Source organism: Rutilus rutilus, assembly GCF_951802725.1.
Source record: "Rutilus rutilus genome assembly, chromosome: 22".
Classification (NCBI taxonomy): Eukaryota; Metazoa; Chordata; class Actinopteri; order Cypriniformes; family Leuciscidae; genus Rutilus; species Rutilus rutilus.
Window position 1 is genome coordinate 2,636,698 of NC_140227.1, and position 22,639 is coordinate 2,659,336.

General features: G+C 37.8%; 1 protein-coding gene across 2 annotated transcripts; it reads left to right on the top strand.

The window, feature by feature from the left end:
- Positions 1-687: 687 nt before the first annotated feature.
- Positions 688-21,377, top strand: mybl2b (v-myb avian myeloblastosis viral oncogene homolog-like 2b). 2 transcript variants are annotated; one of them, XM_084394392.1, is made up of 15 exons: positions 688-927; positions 1,541-1,637; positions 2,151-2,222; positions 2,325-2,417; positions 6,551-6,771; positions 9,076-9,223; positions 11,959-12,015; positions 12,187-12,387; positions 13,741-14,016; positions 16,564-16,706; positions 16,787-16,886; positions 17,029-17,136; positions 19,477-19,593; positions 19,680-19,826; positions 20,640-21,377. In XM_084394392.1, the coding sequence occupies exons 1-15, from the start codon at positions 908-910 to the stop codon at positions 20,766-20,768; spliced, it is 1,929 nt and encodes a 642-aa protein (XP_084250518.1). In that variant the 5' UTR covers positions 688-907; the 3' UTR covers positions 20,769-21,377. The 2 variants fall into 2 exon arrangements, with proteins under 2 accessions (XP_084250518.1, XP_084250519.1); XM_084394393.1 differs by having other exon boundaries at positions 13,744-14,016.
- Positions 21,378-22,639: the final 1,262 nt, after the last annotated feature.

A 22,639-nucleotide genomic window follows, 5' to 3' on the forward strand; every position in this document is an offset into this window, starting at 1 on the left:
CTTGATTGGGTCATTTACCTAGTTCTCCAACTATTGGCTCGTTTAGTGATCTCGATCAGCAGAATCTGACTAATTCTGATCTTTATTTATTATAATAATTTATCATGTATAATAATAATTTGTTACATTTATATAATTAAAGCTAGTAATTTCGTTCACATGAGCGGAGTAAAAATTAAAATGATATTTTCAATAGATATATTTTCTCTGAACGCGTCCACGTACGCAATATTTGATTGTTATAATGAAAAAAAAAAAGGAAAAAAGAAAGATAAGTTATAATCGAAGATAAATTATGAGAAACAGAAATTAGTTTTCAGCGTCTGGTCATAACTTGAAATCAATTCTTGTAGCGTGAAATCAGTCACACACATTGTTACCTACTACTCTATCAGGAATCTAACCATAGTTGGAATTACTCTCAATTTTAAACAAATATTTACAAATTATTGATTTTTACAACTGGAATATATTCAAAACAATTACATACAATAGATTTTTCTGACATATTTTGGTCATTTTAAAGTACATTAAATCGCTTTGGTGTGATTTACGACATCTAACATTAAAAATGTATTTATTTATTTTATTTCTAGAGAAGCGCGTACATGTGTTCCGAGCGCGCACGCGCACGCACTACGTCCTGTGCTCACGAAGCTGCGCGCGCAGCGTGTGTTCGCCGACGTCACTCGCGGGAATGGCTGAGAAAAAGGAGCGCGAGATAGAAACTTGGGCGCGCAGTAGATGTCCAGCTGGAGGGTTGTTGCGCGCGCTTTAATGAAAGCTCTTACTGTATTTGATCCACCATCCCATTAACATCACAGATGTTTTTGCGATTGTATGCTGTACGCACTGTGTCCTCGTAAAGATCCGTTTCATTGGACCATTTTTATAAAGCATTTGGGAAATGTCGTGGTGGGCGCGCGGGTAAGTACACAAAGTTTATTACGCTCGTATGCCTTAAATGATTGTGAAATAGAGTTTTAATATAGTGCAAGAAAATAAGCATGAAATATGCATTCGACATAACGATTGAGCTTGTAGAGATTGTTGACATGAAGTTTGTGAATGCAATGTTGAGCCCGCCTAATATAAGAGCACAAAGAGCTGGAGCAGTCGCCAGACTTCAGCATTATATCGACATTATATTCACTGTCTGACTGTGTTTGCAGTGTCACTGAGTAACACAAACTACTGCAATGTGTAAGTTTGGATCAAAACTGACATATGCATTGAGAATATTAGATTGAGAGTAACGTTATGTGAACGTGATCCTTTACATTTGCACGATTCTAGAGTCCTGAAAGTGTTTTATTATGATCACTGCTGTAGTTAAACATGATGCTGAGATTTTCGTCTAGTTTTGATGAGCATTTTCTGGCAAACAAACACAAGCCAAGATGTAAACACACTTCCGTGCCTAATGGTGTCAGTGTACCTCAACACAGTGTTGCCAGTGTTTGCTGATCTGTGGACAGTGCTGTTTTCCCAACCCTTAACGTGTGTGTGTGTGTGTGTGTGTGTGTGTGTGTGTGGACAGTGAGGATGAGGAAGAGGCCATGTGTCAGGACACAGACTCTGATGTTGCTGATCAGAAGGATTGTGGGAAGGTGAAAGTGAAGTGGACCCAGGAGGAGGTACAGTGCTCACATAAACACAGGCATTGCTCGGGTTGAAGGGCTTTTATTGCAGAAATCTTAAGTTGTAGTAACATCATACATCACCAAAAGATGAGATTATTAATAACAATCAAGAATCAGTGCAAAAAAAAACCTCACCTTCATGTTCTTCCAAATCCATCAGACTAATGTTTACACCCATAAACCCTGATCAGATATGATAAACGGAAGCTCAAACATGTGATTAAAAAGTCTTCAGAAGACTAAATCATTGAGATTTTTTATCACTATAACAGACTACTTACATTAAATGCATATAAATATCACTCTTTATCTTCCAATATGTCTGCAAGATGATATTTAAATGCTTAAACCACTCTTGTTTTCGGTTGTTTGTACTTTCAGTGGATGGGCAAAATTGATCTGATGAGAGAATGAATACACCTTTTTTACTGTTGCATGTCAAAAAGATTGTTGTCATTGTCATAAATAAAACATGTTATGTGCTTTTATTGCGTTCGGCTTTTCCAGGATGATAAGCTGCGGAAACTGGTTCTGAACGCTGGACCAAATGATTGGAAATACATTGCTGGCTTTTTACCTGTGAGTATGTTCACCTCTATGAGGAGATATTCCTTGCTTTGATGTTTGTGTCTCCACATTTACATCTCAATGTTAATGTGTCCATTTTTTTTTTATATAAAGAGCCGATCGGAGCATCAGTGTCAGCATCGCTGGTTCAAAGTTCTGGATCCTGATCTTGTGAAAGGCCCCTGGACCAAAGAGGAGGATGAGAAGGTGCGTTTTCAACAGAAAGTCTTTCAATCGCAGCTTCTGATTCACACAGTAGTTATTTTATATTACACTCCACACTCAGGCTCCCTATGATCCTGCAATTCTGTGCTGTAAAAAATCATTTTCCTTATTTGATGTTCGTGGTCAAAAATAACCGTCCTTTTAAATTGCTTATAAACCTCTCATTATGCTCTATTAGCACCAAATACTGGATTCAGTGTTCAGGCTACGTCTACATTAATCCGGATACATTTGAAAACGGCGTTTTCGTTTATAAACGCTCTCCGTCCACACTAGCGTTTTCAGGCGTTTTCGTTTATAAACGCTCTCCGTCCACACTAGCGTTTTCAGGCGTTTTCGTTTAGAAACGCTCTCCGTCCACACTAGCGTTTTCAGGCGTTTTCGTTTATAAACGCTCTCCGTCCACACTAGCGTTTTCAGGCGTTTTCGTTTATAAACGCTCTCCGTCCACACTAGCGTTTTCAGGCGTTTTCGTTTAGAAACGCTCTCCGTCCACACTAGCGTTTTCAGGCGTTTTCGTTTAGAAACGCTCTCCGTCCACACTAGCGTTTTCAGGCGTTTTCGTTTATAAACGCTCTCCGTCCACACTAGCGTTTTCAGGCGTTTTCGTTTATAAACGCTCTCCGTCCACACTAGCGTTTTCAGGCGTTTTCGTTTATAAACGCTCTCCGTCCACACTAGCGTTTTCAGGCGTTTTCGTTTAGAAACGCTCTCCGTCCACACTAGCGTTTTCAGGCGTTTCCGGACGTTTCGGTGAGGATGAGAAACTTTAGAAAAACGCCTGAAAACGCTAAATTCACCTTTACTGCGCATGCGTAAAACCCCACAAAAGATCACTGATATGATTCAGATGGAAAAATAAATAATGAAGTTATCGCGCAGTTCTTCTGACAGGATCACTTTATTTAGTAAAATATCTCACCATTCACTGATGGAGTCCAGGTCGCACGCAGTCACCATATGTTTGGTCTAAAACGCGACTGCTCTCATGTATCGCCGCAGGACAGCAAATGTGAGTAAATTCTGTCATCTTTGCAGGACTGTGATATGAAGAGTGTGCAATGTAGAATATTTTTAGCAACAGTGTGAAAGTGAATAGCACATAACAGGCACAATACTGGTATAAAGATGAATTTTTTATTGGTACAATATGCGTCACATGACTAAATTTACGTCATCGTTTTTAAACACCGCCGGTTTCACAGTCCACACACACTACAGTCCACACACACACACTACAGTCCACACACACACACACACTACAGTCCACACACACACACACTACAGTCCACACACACACACTACTACAGTCCACACACACACTACTACAGTCCACACACACACTACTACAGTCCACACACACACTACTACAGTCCACACACACACACTACAGTCCACACACACACTACTACAGTCCACACACACACTACTACAGTCCACACACACTACTACAGTCCACACACACTACAGTCCACACTACAACGTGAAAACGGTGTTTTCAAATGTATCCACTTTGGAGTGCGTTTTCAAAAAAGCTTCAAAATTAAATAATAACGCCGTCTCAGTGTGGACGGAAGGCTAAAACGGAGAGAAAAATATACATTTTCAAATGAAACCGTATTAGTGTGGACATGGCCTGAGTTTTTTTCCCCCACTGAAACACTAAACCTGTGCTAAAGTTGACAAAAACACTGAATCCATTATTTGGCAAGATAATGATTTATAAGCAATTTTCTTTTGTAGGTCATAATTTTTGACCAGGAACACCAAGTGTAACAAGGTGTAAAAGGTTGTTTTTCTGTGTGTGCAAAGACGTTAAGTTTTAGTCCAATGCAATAACTTCAACTAACTTTTTCAGGAAAAGAAAATCCTCTCCAGGTCAAAAAGACCCAAACGCAATGGTTACAGATGTGATTTACAAGTGTGGAAAACTCTGTAGTATTTCTGTAGTATACAGAATGTTTTTTGATAAATTTTCTAGTTTCCCATTTTGTCTCATTTCAGTCTGTTAATTAAAGTGCCCCTGTTATGCTGTTTTAAAGGTTCTCCTACAACATGTTTTAGAGATGATTAATCGTTAAAAGATCGCGATCTTGATTCAGACACCCACGCCATCTTATTCCTGAATGAACGGCGTGTATTTCCGCGGCCCGTGTTAATGAACGACGGCGAGCGTTTTCACTTCATTCCTTTGGAAGTTGAGCTTCACATTCGCACGTGAGCGTAGAGCTCAATTTCCATAGGAATTAAAGTGTCATGAAACCCCCGCTGTTTTAGCCTGGCCGTTCACACCTATGAGTTCAAGAAATGGGCATGTAAAGCTGTGGAAAAGTGTGAAAAGGAGAGACAACAACCAATAAAACACACTCCTTATACAGACACATGAATATTAAAATATGAGCACAGAGAGAAAAACCACAACCAGAAGACACCTTGATGCGTTTTAAAAATCGAACTTTCAAAAGAAAAGAAAGAAGTTTTGAAAAGTAATATTTCATTACATTCCAGGCACTTCACACTCTGAACAAACGACACGCGTCAGTTAAACAGAAAAAATAAAGGCATAGTCACTTTTTTTGTCCATTTTTCTGTGTGTCAGAATAACTCGTGTCATTGCAGACGTACGGCTGTATCAGTGTCCTTATTTGCACACATTTCCTTTGAAGACGACGTGATGAAGACGCACACACGCTGTTAGTTCATGTTTAGAGCACTAGAGTATATGAAATATGTCCATAATAACTTGAAACAAGCTTGCTCCGGTCCGGTATATGATATGAACACTCAGAACCGGCTGATGTAGAATCGCAAACATACACTCCGGATGCTCGCTTTGGCTCGATTCTGCGTCAGATTCTGTGACGTTGCTTCGAATTTGACTTTCAATAATGAAACAAGTCCTGATAAATGAGACATTGCCACCATTTCCAATTATTTTTTTATTTTGTTTAAATTAATATATCTTTTAAATAGACTAATGCAATGACCATTTTGTCAGAACTTCTAGTTTGCAGGTTATTTTGTTAAGTTGTCTGATGTTTTTGTTCTTCAGAATTGTGGGAAAATCGTGATCTCTATTTTACACAAAAAAATTGTGATTCTCAATTTTCTCAGAATCGTGCAGCTCTAATAGTTTACATGCATCACCGGTTAAAAAACACTTTATTTCCTCATAATCTCCACTGCAGCATCAGCTCTATTCTCTCAGTGTCTGAAACGGTTCGATCAAGGATTCAGTCTCTCTAAACCCCGCCTCTCTGAGAGCTGCTCTGCTCTGATTGGTCAGATGACCCAGTCTGTTGTGATTGGTCGACCGTGTCAGAAACCAAACGCTCATTATCATATCTGAATTTCAGCTCCGGATCTTCCTCAGCTCTTGATCCTCAGTGATACGAACAGTAACGATGGCGTCGGTTTTACCGTATCAATCTCTTCAAAGTGGATTTGCTCTGTCAGCAGAAAACAGCGTCTTCTCCACACGAACAACACGAACCAAACTCTTCCAGTCTCAGATAAACTATTACTCACGCACACACACTCACTCAAATTTACTCACTCACTCACTCACTCACTCGCACACATACATGCATACATACACGCACACACACACACACACACACACTCACTCACTCACTCACTCTTGACAGAAACCGTTGTGGAGGACCGGTAAAAAATTAAACATGCTAGTCTTTTTATTGTGATGTCGTTAAGCATCGCAGACGCGACATCGGTTGTCATCCGCTATGACACACTATACGAGATGAAACCATCGAAGCTTGCGTCCCGACGCCCGTTGTAGTTTACGAATCCCCACGACACCCTACGTCAAATGCATCGTGCCAAAATCGTGTAATCTGAACCAGGCATTAGGAGACAAAACTATTTATCTGCACTTTGATCTGTGAAACTTTGCAGATCTTTGACATTCACAAACTGCTCCATTACACACACCACATGAGAAATGATATCCCAAAAAGCATAATAGACTCACTTTATAGATCACTGCTTGTCATACAAATTAAAATCCGCACAGTAATTCCTTAACCAGTAATCCATCAGAGTAGCCGTAGAATTGTGTGTGTGTGAAGCCTTGCTTGAATGTGTTATGTGTTTAGGTGATTGAGCTGGTGAAAAAGTACGGGAACAAGCAGTGGGCGATGGTGGCCAAGCACCTGAAGGGGCGTCTGGGAAAGCAGTGCCGGGAACGCTGGCACAACCACCTCAATCCTGACGTCAAGAAGTCCTCCTGGACCCCAGACGAGGACCTCATCATCTACAAGGCGCACTGCATGCTGGGAAACCGCTGGGCCGAGATCGCCAAACTGCTGCCTGGACGGTGAGATCTGCGAAACAATCTACTTTCATAATCGCCTCCATAAACAGGCTTTTAACCCTGTCAAACTCGACATGAAATAGATGATTACTTTATTAATCCTCCTTGTTACAATAGCATCAACCATATTCAGTCCTCGCACACAGACAACATCAATCTATACCTTACACTACATTCAGAAAACAAAACTGAAGCATTCTATACTCACTAAAGAAGTGTATATACTCTATACTCTATACCAGTGGTTCCCAACTCCAGTCCTCGTGACCCACTGCTCTGCACATTTTGTATGTCTCCCTTATTTAACACACCTGAACCAGATCATCAGCTCATTAGGAGAGACTCCATGAACTGAACTGAGTGTGTCAGATAAGAGAGACATACAAAATGTGCAGAGCAGTGGGTCACGAGGACTGGAATTGGGAACCACTGCTCTATACACACTAAATAAGTATATACTCACTAAAGTATATACTCTATACACACTAAATAAGTATATACTCACTAAAGTATATACTCTATACACACTAAATAAGTATATACTCTATACTCACTAAATAAGTATATACTCTATACTCACTAAAGTATATACTCTATACACACTAAAGAAGTATATACTCTATATACACACTAAAGAAGTATATACTCTATACTCACTAAATAAGTATATACTCTATACTCACTAAAGTATATACTCTATACACACTAAAGAAGTATATACTCTATACACACTAAAGAAGTATATACTCTATACTCACTAAAGAAGTATATACTCTATAGACACACTAAAGAGGTATATACTCACTAAAGAAGTATATACTCTATAGACCTTATGTAGCTCCGCCCCTTTTCAGCGCTGCGCTCATTGTCTTTTGTCTTCCGGTCTGTATTTTCACAGCGATCTTGCGTATTTATGAATGAAAGTCTCGTTTTAAAATCTTCCCGGTCGACTGACATTTAAGACATCTGCTTTAAACATTACAATCCTCATGATAACTTTCGCTAACTTTACATTAAGTAAATCAACTGCAAAAGCTAATTACTCCTGGACAGCAATGCCATAGAGATATACAGAGCGACCGCAAAAACGGAAGTTAAAGACAATATTCTAAAGATGGCTGCGCCCTCATTTCTCTGGTGCATAAGGTCTATAAAGAAGTATATACTCTATACTCACTAAAGAAGTATATACTCTATACTCCTTTTTCCACCTTTGTTGCCATTGGCTGTGCTTGCTTAGTTGGGGACATTAAATTTAACATTTAATTTAATATTCAACAATATTATTGATCTGCCTGCATTGACACTATTATACAAGAACTGAACTGAGCTGGACGATGACATCACGGTTTACTCCTGAGCGGCTATATGTGTATATATATATTTGAACTAAATTAATAACTTTTTACAACAGAAATGAACCATCACTGAACTTACTGGACTGTGACACTATTTCCTTCTAGAAACAAACTGTGTTGCATTATTTTCCTGTTATCTCTGTAAAGCTGCTTTGAAACAATCTGTATTGTAGTATATACAATATATGTATATACTATAATATATTAACTAATTTAATGAAGTAATAATAATAATAATAATAGTTAATGAAATAATTTAATAGAAAAAATAGGCAGGAAAAACTAATTGTTTTAAAAGGAACAGTTTGTGTGTTTTTGTTGATCATCTTTAGGCTTTTTTTCTTTTCTTTTTAATCGTCAGGCTTTTATGGCTCATATAGTCTGATTGATATAGTGGGAACATATTCCCCTTCAGAGGCCCAAACTGAGCAAAAATATGCAATTTGTGCAGATGCTGATATTTATATTGACAAAAGGTGAGATGAAATTGATTCTTGTAATGTAAATCAGTGATATCTTTATAACAGACTAACATAAACTGCATATAAATATCAGTCGTCACTCTATAACTGCCAATAATGTCTTCATAAAACAAAGCATTTAAATATAAATTTTCCTATCAAAGCTCTGTAGTTTTAAAGCATGATGCAATGATGATTAAGGCTCAAAAAGCCTGATGATCATTTTTGAGACTCAAACATAATCAAATGTGAACATGAACATGGATAATCCAGTAAGCCTAGCTTGCTTCAGTCCAGTAAGTGTTCGTCTTTAAATATTATTTACAATATTAAAAAGTTATTCTTGTGTTTACTTTATAAAAGTCCCCGGTCTGAAGGTGGATGTTTTTGCAGTTATTCTAAAAGTCTGAATATATGCGAGGTCTGGGAGTTGATAGATGTCTGCTATATGTGAAATTGAGTAGATTTTTGTAGGTTTTTTCTTTCAGAACCGACAATGCTGTGAAGAACCACTGGAACTCCACCATCAAGCGTAAGGTAGAGACGGGGTATTACACCGGTGTGGACACCACGCTTCAGGCTCTCCAGCAGACAGAAGGAGAAGAGCCAGCGTCTGAGGAGACCGGGCAACAGCAGGTACTGTATTTATATATATATATATATATATATATATATATATATACACAGTACCAGTCAAAAGTTTGGAAACACTACTATTTTTAATGCTTTTGCAAGAAGTCTCTTATGCTCATCAAGCCTGCAGTTAAAAAACAAAAAGCAAAAAAAAAAACAGTACTATTATGAAATATTATTACAATTTAAAATAATGGTTCTCTTTTTTTAATATACTTTAAAATGTAATTTATTTTTGTGATGCAAAGCTGAATTTTCATCAGCAAGTACTCCAGTCTTTGGTGTCTTATGATCCTTCAGAAATCATTCTAATACGATGATTTGATACTCAGTTATTATCAATGATGGAAACAGTTGTGCTGTTTAATATATTTTTTTGGAATACTTTTTTCAGGATTCATTGATGAGTAAAACGTTAACAGCATTTATTCATAAAAACAGCATTTATTCAAAATAAAAACATTTCTAACAATATAAATCGTTACCATCACCTTTTATCAATTTAACGCATCCTTGTTGAATTAAAGTACTAATTTCTTTAAAAAAAAATAGTTATTGTTCCCAAACTTTTGAACGGTAGTGTATATTGTTACAAAAGATTTCTATTCTAAATAAATACAGTTCTTTTTAACTTTTTATTCATCAAATAATCCTGAAAAAGGTTATATATATATAAGTATCTCAGGTTATAAAAAAATATTCAGCAGCACAACTGTTTCCAACATTGATCATAAATCAGCATATTAGAATGATTTCTGAAGGATCATAAGACACCAAAGACTGGAGTACTTGCTGATGAAAATTCAGCTTTGCATCACAAAAATAAATTACATTTTACATTTTTTTTTTTTTTTTTTTTTTTTTTTTTTTTACTGCAGGCTTGATGAGCATAAGAGACTTCTTTCAAAAGCATTAAAAAGAGTAGTGTTTCCAAACTTTTGACTGGTACTGTATATATTTGTTAAATCATTGATTATTAAAATGTACTTCAATCAGAAAACACAGAATTTGGTTAAAAAAAAAAGGAATTTGAGGGAAAAAAACATATCAGGACCCTAGTTAGGCCCCTATCTAGGGCTGGGACAATATTTGTATTTTTGTATATTATTTCAATATTTTCTGAATGCATCGCCATTCTCTCTCTAATCTATTCTGAGCTTAATATTTAAGACTCAAGAGAATCGAGATGCATTCAGAAAAAAAATCTCAAAATCGATCCGGAATCATTTCTCGATTCACGATGCATTGATTTATTGTCCAAGTCCTAATAAAAACGGAATTTACTGTATTACTCAGAATTTCATGGAATTTCTCAGATCTTGGCAACAAAAATTAGGTCAGGAAGCGAAAATAAAATTGCGATAAAGAGTAGTGTAAAGGAATTTCCTCTATCCTGACTATCTAAAATAAAACTGTTGCGTCTACTGTCGACACAGAGCGTCTACTAATCGACACTTAATAAATAATAAAACTGTTGCGTCTACTCATCGACACAGAGCGTCTACAATCGACACTTAATAACCTTTATACTCTAGCTCTTGCGTCTTCAGTCGACAACTGGCCGAGTCTACTAACCTAACTTACTTGATTCCCTAAACTGACCTGTTGCGCAGCAGAAATGAACAGACAGACTTTCAGCAAATGTCCTCTAAATGCTTTAATAACGGCCGGGAGAGTCTTCGAGCAGTTCTCAGAGAACTCTCCCAAGAAGAATCAAGGCCGGAGGATCTCAGACAAATTCCATTGAGACATCCCACCGTAAAACACATATACAACAGTTTTTATAGTATAGAGGTATGGCATAAATGTCAGGCTGCATTACATAATATCCCCACTATTTGATTGGTTCTTCATATGCAAACCCCTCTGTTATTAGGTAAAGCAAACTCTGATCTTGCGGTGACTTCATCTGTAATCACAAGATTCTAACAGACTGTCTAGTTTCATTTCCCAAAACTAAGTTATTTTTACATACATACGCACACAGTCAAAGACACAAGTTTTCCATTGGTTTCATACAGTACATCCTATTCCATTGTTAGATGTTAAATAAGGTTAGATGTTAGAAACATGGTTAGTTTAATATACAGTTTAAAATTTCCACGACAGTAGTGTCTGTGAATATTAAACGGCAAAAAGACTTCTTAAATATGAATCCTGCACGTTCTGCATGTTTCTGTGCGAATGAATGTTTTCATTTCCCACACACACACACACACACTGAAGCACGCGTGACACTCGCAGTGTTTTCAGCCGATATGAGGACATGAATGCATGAACTTCAGCTCCAGAGCCGCTCTGAGTCTCTTCATCAGCATTTTACCGCTTCATTTGAGAAACTATCATATCATAAACACAGAGACTCAAAGATCTTCACGGCAACCTGTCAAAATAAAAGTTAGGTTAACTTTTGACATGTAAAAAGTTACGGTGCCCTAAACATGTAATTTGTTAACATTTTAATAAATTATTGCTAAATTGTATGCTTCATGATTTCAATTAATTAGACATGCCTTTTGAATACTAAAATGTTATTTACTATTCAAGTGGGAGTCCAAAAACCCAATTTTTTTTTAAAGGAGTTTTACTTTTTTTTTTTTGTGTAAAATAAATAAATAATAATTCGGAAAAAATAACATGGATTTCATAAGGCCCTAACTTTAGGCCGTGTTTTTGGGTGCAGATTATAAGCAGTTGATAATGTTTTCAGATTAACGCTGGTGATTTGTTTTTTGTAGGTGGAGTTTTGCTATGACGGAGCCAGTGAGGGACTACCAGGCCAAGTCTTAAAGCAGGTATAAACATGAAACGTTCTGATTTTAATTACAAACTCTTTATATTATAGTAATTAAATCACACAAAGTCAGTTGTAGGCCTGTTTCTCATATCCTGTTAAGAACTAGATCCTGTTACTGAGCCTTCATTCAACAGAGAAGCTTATGACTTACACACTTGTTAATGTACAGGATCCTGACGCACATGAGAAGGTCACGACTGCTCCACAGAAAACTGCCTCTCCCAAGACACCGAAAGCTCCCACAACCCCCAAAAGTGAAGCTGGAGACTCGAACGTGTCCACCTGGGTGATGGACAGCTCTGGGTTCCTCTCTCCATCAGCCGCCCCGACACTGAAGGAGGTGATGGAGGTGATGGAGCTGATGGACGGGGTGAGTTAAACACTGAAAACAACATATCAGTTTATCAGTCAAAACATTATGAGCGCTTACAGGTGACGCGATATCACTGATCATCTCCTAACAAGGCCACTTATTAAGATCTGGGTAGATTAGATGGATAGACGTAATCAAAGTGTTTTATGCGGGAGAAACGGGCAGGAATAAAGATCTGAGAGACAAAGTGTTATGACTGGGTCAGAGGAAACTCCCCAACCCTGAAAATAACTAATCAAGAACCTTATTTATTCACAAACATGCGTTATCACTAATTGTGCTTTAGGGCTGTCAAATAAAAATTACAATATTTGTCGAATTTAAAATAAAAATCCACATTCGAATGCAATAACTAGGCATTTGAGTTTTGGGTGTGTGTCAGGCGCACGAGATGCGACGATGTCGATGTTGCGTTTTAATGTTTTTGTTAGTCTATCCAGTTGAATGCATAAATGATGATGAAAACATGATGTTTTGTTCATAATTGTTTCTGCAATTTACAAAACTGTGTTTGATTTATGATAGGGATGCACTGATATGAAAGTTTTGGCCGATACCAATAACAGATAATTCTTTATATTTGAAACCGATAACCGACATATTGGCAGATAAATCTGAATCTAAATTGTATATAATAACCAAGCACACAATTATAATGATGTTCTCAATGTAATTTTATGTAGTCTGTATGACAGACTTGCGCTGCACATTTTCCTTTTTGAAGTGATTCCAATCATATTTCAAGCAATTCAAAACCACCTGAAAGTAATCTATTATTTATCGGCTTTAATATATCGGCCAAATTTTCTTATCGGGCCGATACCGATTAAATTAAAAATGAGCGTTTATCGGCCGATACCGATATGGTGGCAGATATATCGTGCATTCCTGAATCCCTGATTTATGAACGTTATGCACTTTTATGTTTCACAGACAGTCATGTTATTTCATTGCTTTGAATAAACAATGTATTGCAGTGCATTAATGTTTTGCTCAGTGCGCCCTCTTGTGGCCTCAGAAGACAAGACAAAAAGCTTTTTTTCCTCTAACTTGAAATAATGCTTTTTAAATTCAAATACAAGTAGTATTTAATACTCTAATTTAATTAAGCCATTTTGACAGCCCTAATTGTGCTTGTTCCATGTAAACGGAGGAACCGTGACTGCAGTGTGTCAGTTTGAGACAACATGAGGTTTATGTAGCGAGTGTGCATTTCATCAGCTTTAAATGCTAGCTCTCTCCAGCGACGTATAAATACAATTAAGTGTAAATTTCAGCACTTGTTCCCTTGGGTAAATCTGTCTGGGACTAAACGAGTGTAGTCTGAGCCGTAATGATGGTTTCCCCCAGCAGGATCTGGAGGGCTGGTGTACGATGTCAGACTTCGAGCTGCCGGAGGAGAGCCAGAGCCCAGAGCTGCTTCAGTTTCGTCTGGAGGGAAGCGCTCTACAGGAGCTCAGCAAGAGCAGTAAAGGAGAGCTCATCCCCATCTCACCCGGTGGAGCAACACCTCCGTCTATCCTGAGCCGTCGCAGTCGCCGGCGCATCGCCCTCTCGCCCGACCCCAACGACTCCATGACCCCGAAGAACACTCCGGTCAAGATCCTGCCCTTCTCGCCTTCACAGGTACTGCCAGCGCATCTTCAAGATCCATGTTCTTCAACAAGGATCAGTAGTCTTATGCAGTGTTGGGAGGAACTTGAGTTATGTAATCAGATTACTTTTACCAAGTAACTAGTAACTTTTAAAAGTTACAACAAAATATCTGAGTTACTTTTTCAAATAAGTAACACAAGTTACTTTGTTTACCCATTTATTGACCCGACAGCTCTCTTGTCCCCAAGTTGAGACCAATTGATTTTACATTAATCAACATTCATGAATGTACCAAAATTAGCCCGAAGGCTATTTTTTATCGGTAGTCCATTTGCCAGATGTTATTAGGCCTAAAACTAGAGAAGAGAGTAAAACAATAACAACAAACATAGAACTTCTAAATAGTAGTCTTATGTAGTGGTGCACCGGTAATTTTATCCATTTTATTAAAAAAATTGTGATGACTGATGCCAAAGTTTTAGGGCGTACAGTGGCTGATGGCCTATATATATATATATATATATATATATATATATATATATATATATATATATATATATATATATATATATATATATATATATATATATAAACACTATGCAATTTAAAGATGTTAAAAACACATGCATAATAATTGCTGAATGTACATTAGAAATAAATAATTTGAAAATGAATTATATGAAAAAAATAAAATAAACAGATTTATACCTTAACGTCTTGATATTATCTTTAGTGTGTATAGAGTATGTACTACTTTAGTGTGTATAGAGTATGTACTACTTTAGTGTGTATAGAGTATGTACTACTTTAGTGTGTATAGAGTATGTACTACTTTAGTGTGTATAGAGTATGTACTACTTTAGTGTGTATAGAGTATATACGTCTTGATATTATAATCCTATTATAGTATTTTTCACAAATTTAAGAAATTTACATTTTAAATAAAACGATTTATTTGACAACTCTTAAATAGAGATTCAAATAATGAAGGCAGCGATTACATATTTTCTAGGCCAACCCATAATTTCGCATCACACTGATTTCCCTCGACAAAAACCTAATAGGATTTTTTTCAATTGGCTTTTGGATTATTGCAGAAAATAAGCTCTGTGGCTAACAAAAGTTTATGATCCTTACATGTTTTGTTTATCATGATAATCTTCACAAATGAACAACTTTAAGCCTAAATACAATCAGCAGAAGTAAAAACTATAAATCAACTACACCACAGTCACATGACCTCCAGCTTCATGCAACAATCCTTTCAGTCTTGATTTAAAAATGATTTTCCCTGAAAGTGTGAGAATAGTTTGCAAGAGCATGATCATAAACGCAACAAGGCTGTGAAAGCGACTACTGGGTAGATGCGTTTACATGTTCGGCTGATGATGTTTATTTTCCCAGAAAGCCTCTCTAGTCCCGTTTAGACTGATGAACAACCGCCTTTTTCAAGACCTGTAAAAGCTTGAAAGCGTTGAGCTTGTGTTCGCCACCAATCTTATTTCAGGCATTTTACAAAAACTCGTTGACTTCAGGACGATGGAACCCGAAGGGATAAAAAAACATGTTTCCAGCTTTTATAAAAAGTCAATATCAGCCGATCTCTATTAATAAATCTAAATTTGAGCGTTGCACATTTCAAAGTTAAAGTAGTGCTGTTGCACGTCCTGCCGGTTGTGCTTTCACTGAACCGCACACATTTATACAAAGAGATTGCTCTCATCTACTGTATATAAATTATGACAATGTTTACTTTGTGTCGGCAAGGAAGGTTTTGATGCTATTTTCTTATTTATTTTTTTATTGCCCCCATATAATTCCTGATACGTAGTGTTTATACGCGCAGCACTGCTTTGTGTTCAGGGGAAACCAGTTTATTTCTGCTGTTCCATTAGCGGTGTAGCGACAAATGACCATCTTGTCACTTAGAGGTGTTTGTAGGGCTATCTGACGCGTGGTTCCAAACAAACACACTTCCAGTCCAGTACTGCATTTATCTTCTTTATTTGTCTCAGTTCTGATGCTCAAACACATTGCAATCACCAGTTAGCATGTCCTTACATGATCCTGACACGGTCAAAAATTGTTTGCTTCCCCATTACACACCTAACGTCGCTTGCTCTCTGATTACCTATATACCCTAAACCCATACTCCACCCAGTGTTCTCCAGTGGAACTGCAACAGACATTTAAATAGAGCATAATGGCTCTTACAAGCGGCATCTACTGAATTTGGGTCACCCCATCTCTTGGGTCAGGTTAAAATGACATGTTTAACATTTTATAAAACTTTGTTTTTGTCAAAACCTGCATTGTTTGAAATGTAGAGTTGTTTAAATAGTAATTTCATGGTTTGGATGTTAGCATAGATCTTGCTCTCCCCTGCTCATATGATATTAATAGCATTTGTGCAGGTCTTGAAAACCTTTGATTTTAGAAACCCTGCAGAGACTAACACTTAACTTTTGTTTCAGAAAGGCTTTTTTTATTATTCAAAGTAGTGTCTATACTCATTTCATATTTATTCACTGTAAAATAGCCTTTATTTTTAATACTATCACCTTAATGTTTTCACAGTTCCTCAACATGTGGACGAAGCAGGACACGCTGGACCTGGAGAACCCCTCTCTCACATCCACGCCGGTTTGCAGCCAGAAGGCTGTGGTCACGACTCCTCTACACCGGGACAAAACCCCACTCACACAGAAGGAAAACTCACTGTATGTCCCAGCATTCCCTCACACAGAGCTGGATTCAGATCATTTGAGTTCGGCTAAACCTTTATTTTCCCCTCCTGTAGGTTCATCACTCCAAATCACAAATCTGATCTGGATACGACGCCCCGCACGCCAACTCCATTTAAAAACGCCATGGAGAAATACGGCCCTTTGCGGCCACTGGTGAGACTTTTTACTTTTAAACGTCAGCTGTCCTGTTCTAACACACAGTTCACTGAAGGCTGATCTCCTGTTTGATATTCTAGTTTTGATGCTTTGAGATGAGAAAAATCATTTTTTGTGTCTTTGGTTTGGTTTTCTTAAGCCTCCGACCCCAAATATGGAGGACCTTAAAGAAGTGTTACGCAGTGAAGCTGGAATTGAGTTGATTGTAGAAGATGAAACTCCTACTGAGAAGAGACGCAAACAAGTGGTAAGACAGGAAAGATGCTGTCATGTACAAGCAGTTTCTAGATTATTACTGTATAAATGTACATTGTACCTTTTAATACGTCTCTTAAAGGAGTAGTTCACTTTCAAAACATTTTTTGCTGATAATTTACTCACCCCGATGTTATCCAAGATATCCATGTCTTTCTTTCTTCAGTCAAAAAGAAATTAAGGTTTTTGAGGAAAACATTCCAGGTTTTTTTTTTTGGTCGAAGTCCAAAGTAGTCGATTGTCGAGTTCACGCGCGTGATCATAGGTAACTAAACCTATGGGCGTGAACTCGGCAATCGACTACTTTGGACTTCGACAGAAAACAGGATGTAAATACAGGTATTTGCGCTGTCTTAAATAACATAATTTTTATTCTTATCTTTCACATCTACTGCAGTCAGATTCACTCGTGTTCACTCTGAAGGAATCACTCACATTGGCTGGGCACTTGTAATGACACATCAAGGATGTTAAGAGGCTAAAAGCAGGTTTAAACATTGCCCCATTGAAGTCAACAGGGTGCAAATTTTAAAAAGAGGATAACACGGTGTAGGCAACACCGATTTTTGTCGTTGTTCTCTGTATTGACAGCACTCCAAATGTACAAAAAAATGAGCTCAATGTTAAAATTGACCGGAGTTCTCCTCCACCGTTTTTTGAAATAGGGCTTATTCACCTTCTTTCCTACATTTAGATAGGTGGGCAAATGCATTTTTGTCTCAGTGCATGCATTGTTTTAGTTTGACAGGGTCGGCGCTAGCTTAGCTTAGCATAATGAATGTAATCCTTTGTTGCCAGCTAGCATGTCCTGAGTAAAAGTGATATATAAAAAAAAAAACCCACCTAATTACTTCTTGTGGCCTGCGTATTCACAACGAGTACAAATAGTGATGCAGATTAACACTAGGCGATTTCCTATGCAGATATTGACATGGGACTATATTAGGGGGAAGCACAGGCGAAGCACTGCTACTTGGGTGCAGAGATATCACGCCCAAGTAGCAGTGCTTCGCCTGTGCTTCCCCCTAATATAGTCCTTAATATATAAGTCAATATCTGCCTAGGAAATCACCTAGTGTTAACTATTTGTACTTGTTGTGAATACGCAGGCCACAAGAAGTAATTAGGTGTTTTTTTTATTTTTTATATCACTTTTACTCAGGCCATGCTAGCTGGCAACAAAGGATTCCATTCATTATGCTAAGCTAAGCTAGCGCTGACCCTGTCAAACTAAAACAATGCATGCACTGAGACAAAAATGCATTTGCCCACCTATCTAAATGTAGGAAAGAAGGTGAATAAGCCCTATTTCAAAAAACGGTGGAGTGTTCCTTTAACATGGGAGCCGAAATAAAAACGGACACAGTGAGTTGCCGGCCTTATTCAAGCGCGAATGAGAACCGTTTTGCGGGGGATCCCAGGTGTGCAAAAAAAAACTAATGTTCGAATGTCAAATTTTCAAATCGAATACCAACCCACCGAACGATTATTCGAATATTCGGGTCCAGCCCTAGTTGTCACTTCTTCTTGAGTCTCTCCATCATTGTCTGACTCCGGTTTGAACAAAAAAGGCTGAACGTTTTTGAAATTTTCAGTGCATGTCTGTGTGAGGAAAAAGGACAAAAGCTGTTGAAGCTCCGCCCCCCTGTGTCGGGAGCAGCAGCTCATTTGCATTTAAAGGGACACACACAAAAACTGTGTTTTTGCTCATGCTCAAAAAGTGACAATTTTAACATGCTAAATAAAATATCTGTGGGGTATTTTGAGCTAAAACATCACATACAGACTCTGGGGACATCGAAGACTTATTTTACATCTTGTGAAAAGGGCATTATACCACCCCTTTAAACAACTTTTATGTTATTATGAGAAGATCTAGTATATTTTCGGTTGATTATGAAACTGCTGCGGGACAGATTAGACTATGGTGGCCTGCTCGAGTCTAGGTAGTGAATGTCCGGCTTTTATGGCTCAAACTTGAGAAAAATACGAAAAATAAAATTCTGATAGCTTGTCAATCAATGAGATTTTTAAAAACATTATAGCAGACTACTTGCATATAAATGCATATAAATATCAGTCATCACTCTATATCTGCCAATAATATGTCTTAGTGAGATGATATTAAAATGCTTAGTTTTATGATCAAAGCTCTAGTTCTGGGTTAGGGTTCGAGTTACGCTAACATATAATGCATTGCAAAGATGATTGAGAGATGAAGAAATAAGCCAGATGGATCACATAAAACAACCAACCAAATAAATCAACCAAATATTACTTGTTTATTTGCTATTTTGCTGTTATATTGAATTGATTTTGTCTCCTTTTACAGTATCGGCCTCCCATGAAGAAAGTGCGTAAATCTCTGGCTCTAGATGTGATCGACTGCAGTGAGAGTATTACTGCACGAAAGCAGCAGATCAAGCTCACAGACAAAACCAATCAGAAGGTACAGAAACCGGACGGATGTGGTTGTTTGCGTTTGCTCAGTGTTACTGAATAGACTCTAAAGCAGGATTTGTGTTGAATTTCCAGGCTCAAACCGCACGATCGCTCCATCTCGACTCTTGTGCTGTGAAGGAGGAGAACCTGTTGGATCAAGGGTTTATTCTCGACCCGAATGAGAGCGGGCCGCCCTCGAAACCTGCGCCTCAAACACCGAACACGGTTCCTCCCCGGCCGGTGAGTGATGTTAGATCAGACATGTTTACACTACAGTTATTATAATTCATGCAATAGTATGTAGACATAAAAGACAATCACAACACAGCTAGTATGTTTAGTTTGTTCTGTTTTGTGTCAGTTAAAGGGGTGGTTGATTAAGATTTCACTTTTCTAACTTTAGTTAGTGTGTAATGCTGCTGTTTGAGCATAAACAACATCTGCAAAGTTACGAAGCTCAAAGTTCAAAGCAAAGGGAGAGATTTGCTTTTAAAGGAATTGCTTTTTAAGGACTACAGCAAACGGCTGGTAGAGACTACACGAGCTTCTTTATAGATTATCATGACAGAATATGCTAATCAAAGACTTGAAGATAGCTAACTCCACATCAGCTACATAAATTCATCAACTAACCATTCAGAAACGTCCTGTTGCCTCTACATGTTGTCACTTCCTCTTGAGTCTCTCCACCATTGTCTGACTCCGGTTTAAACATAAAAGGCAGAACAGTTTCTGACATTCTAGTGCTTGTCTGTGTGAGGTAATCAGAGCTACACACACACAAGCTCTTGAAGCTCCGCCCTCTGTGCCGGGAGCAGCAGCTCATTTGCATTTAAAGGGATACACACAAAACGACGCATTTTTACTGACCCTCAAAAAGGGACAATTTTAAGATGCTGTAAAAAATATCTGAGGGCTATTTTGAGCTAAAACTTCACACACACACTCTGGGGACATCAGAGACTTATTTTACATATTGTAAAAAGGGGCATTTCACCACCCCTTTAAGTGTTATATTATGTTATTACTGCTAATCATTTGTTCTTCTGATAGATGTCTCCAGCCTGGGAAACTGTTGTCTGTGGACGGACAAAAGACCAGCTGATCATGACGGAGAAAGCCAGACGGTACCTTCGCTCTTTAAAATCTCACGCCCCAAACCGAGCCCTCATACTTTCCTGAGTCCCGAATGAGTCTCTGATATTTCTTACAAAACATAATGTGGAAAATTTGTGTTGATGAATACGAAACCAATTACTGTTCCAGAATAGACACTTTAATGCTGATAATGCTCTTGTCCTGTTTTCTATGACTTATTGGCACATTCAAAATGCCATTTTTACTTCCTTTAACCCTGTATAATAAGTGTGTTGCTATTTTGTTTTATTTATGTATTGTCAACCCTTTATTGATGTGGCAGCAAACAAGTGCATTTTCCAGCAAAAGTTTAAATGGCGAACATGCCAATCTGAGGGAATGTTCAGGGTTCTCCGTATCTTTTTATATTCTGTTGGCATTTCTGAAAGGATAACTAGACACCTGCTAGAGCTCATGTGATGTACAGTGTGTGTATTAAAAGAAAATAGGTTGACAGTTATTTCCTGCTGTTTGGAAAATACTATACATCTTGTAAAATAACTTTTAGGAGTTCAGAAGTAATGCGGTAAGGCCAAAGTGAGGCCTTAAATCTGTGTGTATAGAAACATGTTTTGTTTTTGTTTTCTTTAAAAAAAAAAGACAAAGTAGAATATTGTATGCTATGAAAGAAAAATAAAACAGCTGTTGACTGTTTTGATGAATATTTTTGTTGAATTATCACATTCATAACTTTCTCCAAACTTCCGGAAAATTGAAGTGGCTAATGTACTCGTCCTTTAATTAGAAAAATAGTAGAAGCTCTGTTACCCATATTGAAATTTGCGTTTAGAGGGGTATTGCAAGTAAAACGTATTTGTATAGCACTTTTAAACAAGTGTTGAAGTTACATACAGTAGTATACATCGTATAGACGTTGTGCCATTCTCCTAAGAAAACCTCCTGGGGCCGTATTCACAAAGAATTTTAAGGCTAAAAACAATGGGCGTGTCACTCGTAACTTTAGGACTCCTAATTATTTTGACTAAGAGTAATTCACGAAGCATTTTAGCCCTAAAAGTAGCACCTAAGCCTGGGACAGCTTAAAAGAAGTCGAGAAGACTCCTAACTCACTAAGATTCACAAACCGCTTTTTGTGGCATTTCACGTTGCGATGTTTTGAAATGCGTACGCGGCAGCTACAGGAGCTTCCAATCGCGAGGGAACAATTTTGCATTGTAGGCATAATGCAATAACGCCACCAACAACAAGCAAAACTAGGTTACTCATTGCATGTAAACTAATTGTAACGTTTCATTGTGAATCAAATTAAAATGTTCTTCTCTTTGCAAACGTAGGCAGAGAGAGGCATATAGTGACAGATTAATTCAATAATGTTGCAAAGATATTGCATCAATCCATATGTTTCATTAGGCTACTAGGCTATTTGTTTTTCCTTACTCTTTATTCAGTTATTCATCATCTTCCGTCCTTCGCAATACTTATGTAGCGCACGCATTCTCAGACCTGTCACCTGTCACTCATCATCGTAGGGGAGGTGTTTGGAATCATTCCCGCATTACAATCATCAGCCAATCAAGGTGGTCACTTCAGTCAAGCTCGTGCATGAGTAATGACGTCATCCATAGCAACGAAGACTCACTCTTAGTTTAGGAGTTGTCATTTTTCTTTATTAAGAGTAGGTCTGAAAGGCGTTGTGAATAACTTTTAAGAGAAAACTCCTAGCTAAAATCTTTTAGTGCGATTTAGGAGTACTCCTAGTGGTAAGATAAAATGCTTTGTGAATACGGCCCCAGTTCTTCAAGAGACATTGGAAATGTTACACAACACGCTCACACGCATGTGTTCCTCGAAGGCCAAACTCAGAGATGATGTGCAGTTTCATCTGCTGTATAACACTGATGTTTTAAATGCATTTGCTGCTGTAAGCAAGATACAGAATTAGTGGAACACAGAAT

Excerpts from the sequence above, each read along its gene's own strand:
- mybl2b (XM_084394392.1), top strand. The coding sequence starts at position 908 with ATGTCGTGGTGGGCGCGCGG. Across the intron at positions 2,418-6,550 it reads CCAAAGAGGAGGATGAGAAG|GTGATTGAGCTGGTGAAAAA; the intron begins GTGCGTTTTCAA and ends TTATGTGTTTAG. Across the intron at positions 9,224-11,958 it reads AGGAGACCGGGCAACAGCAG|GTGGAGTTTTGCTATGACGG; the intron begins GTACTGTATTTA and ends TGTTTTTTGTAG.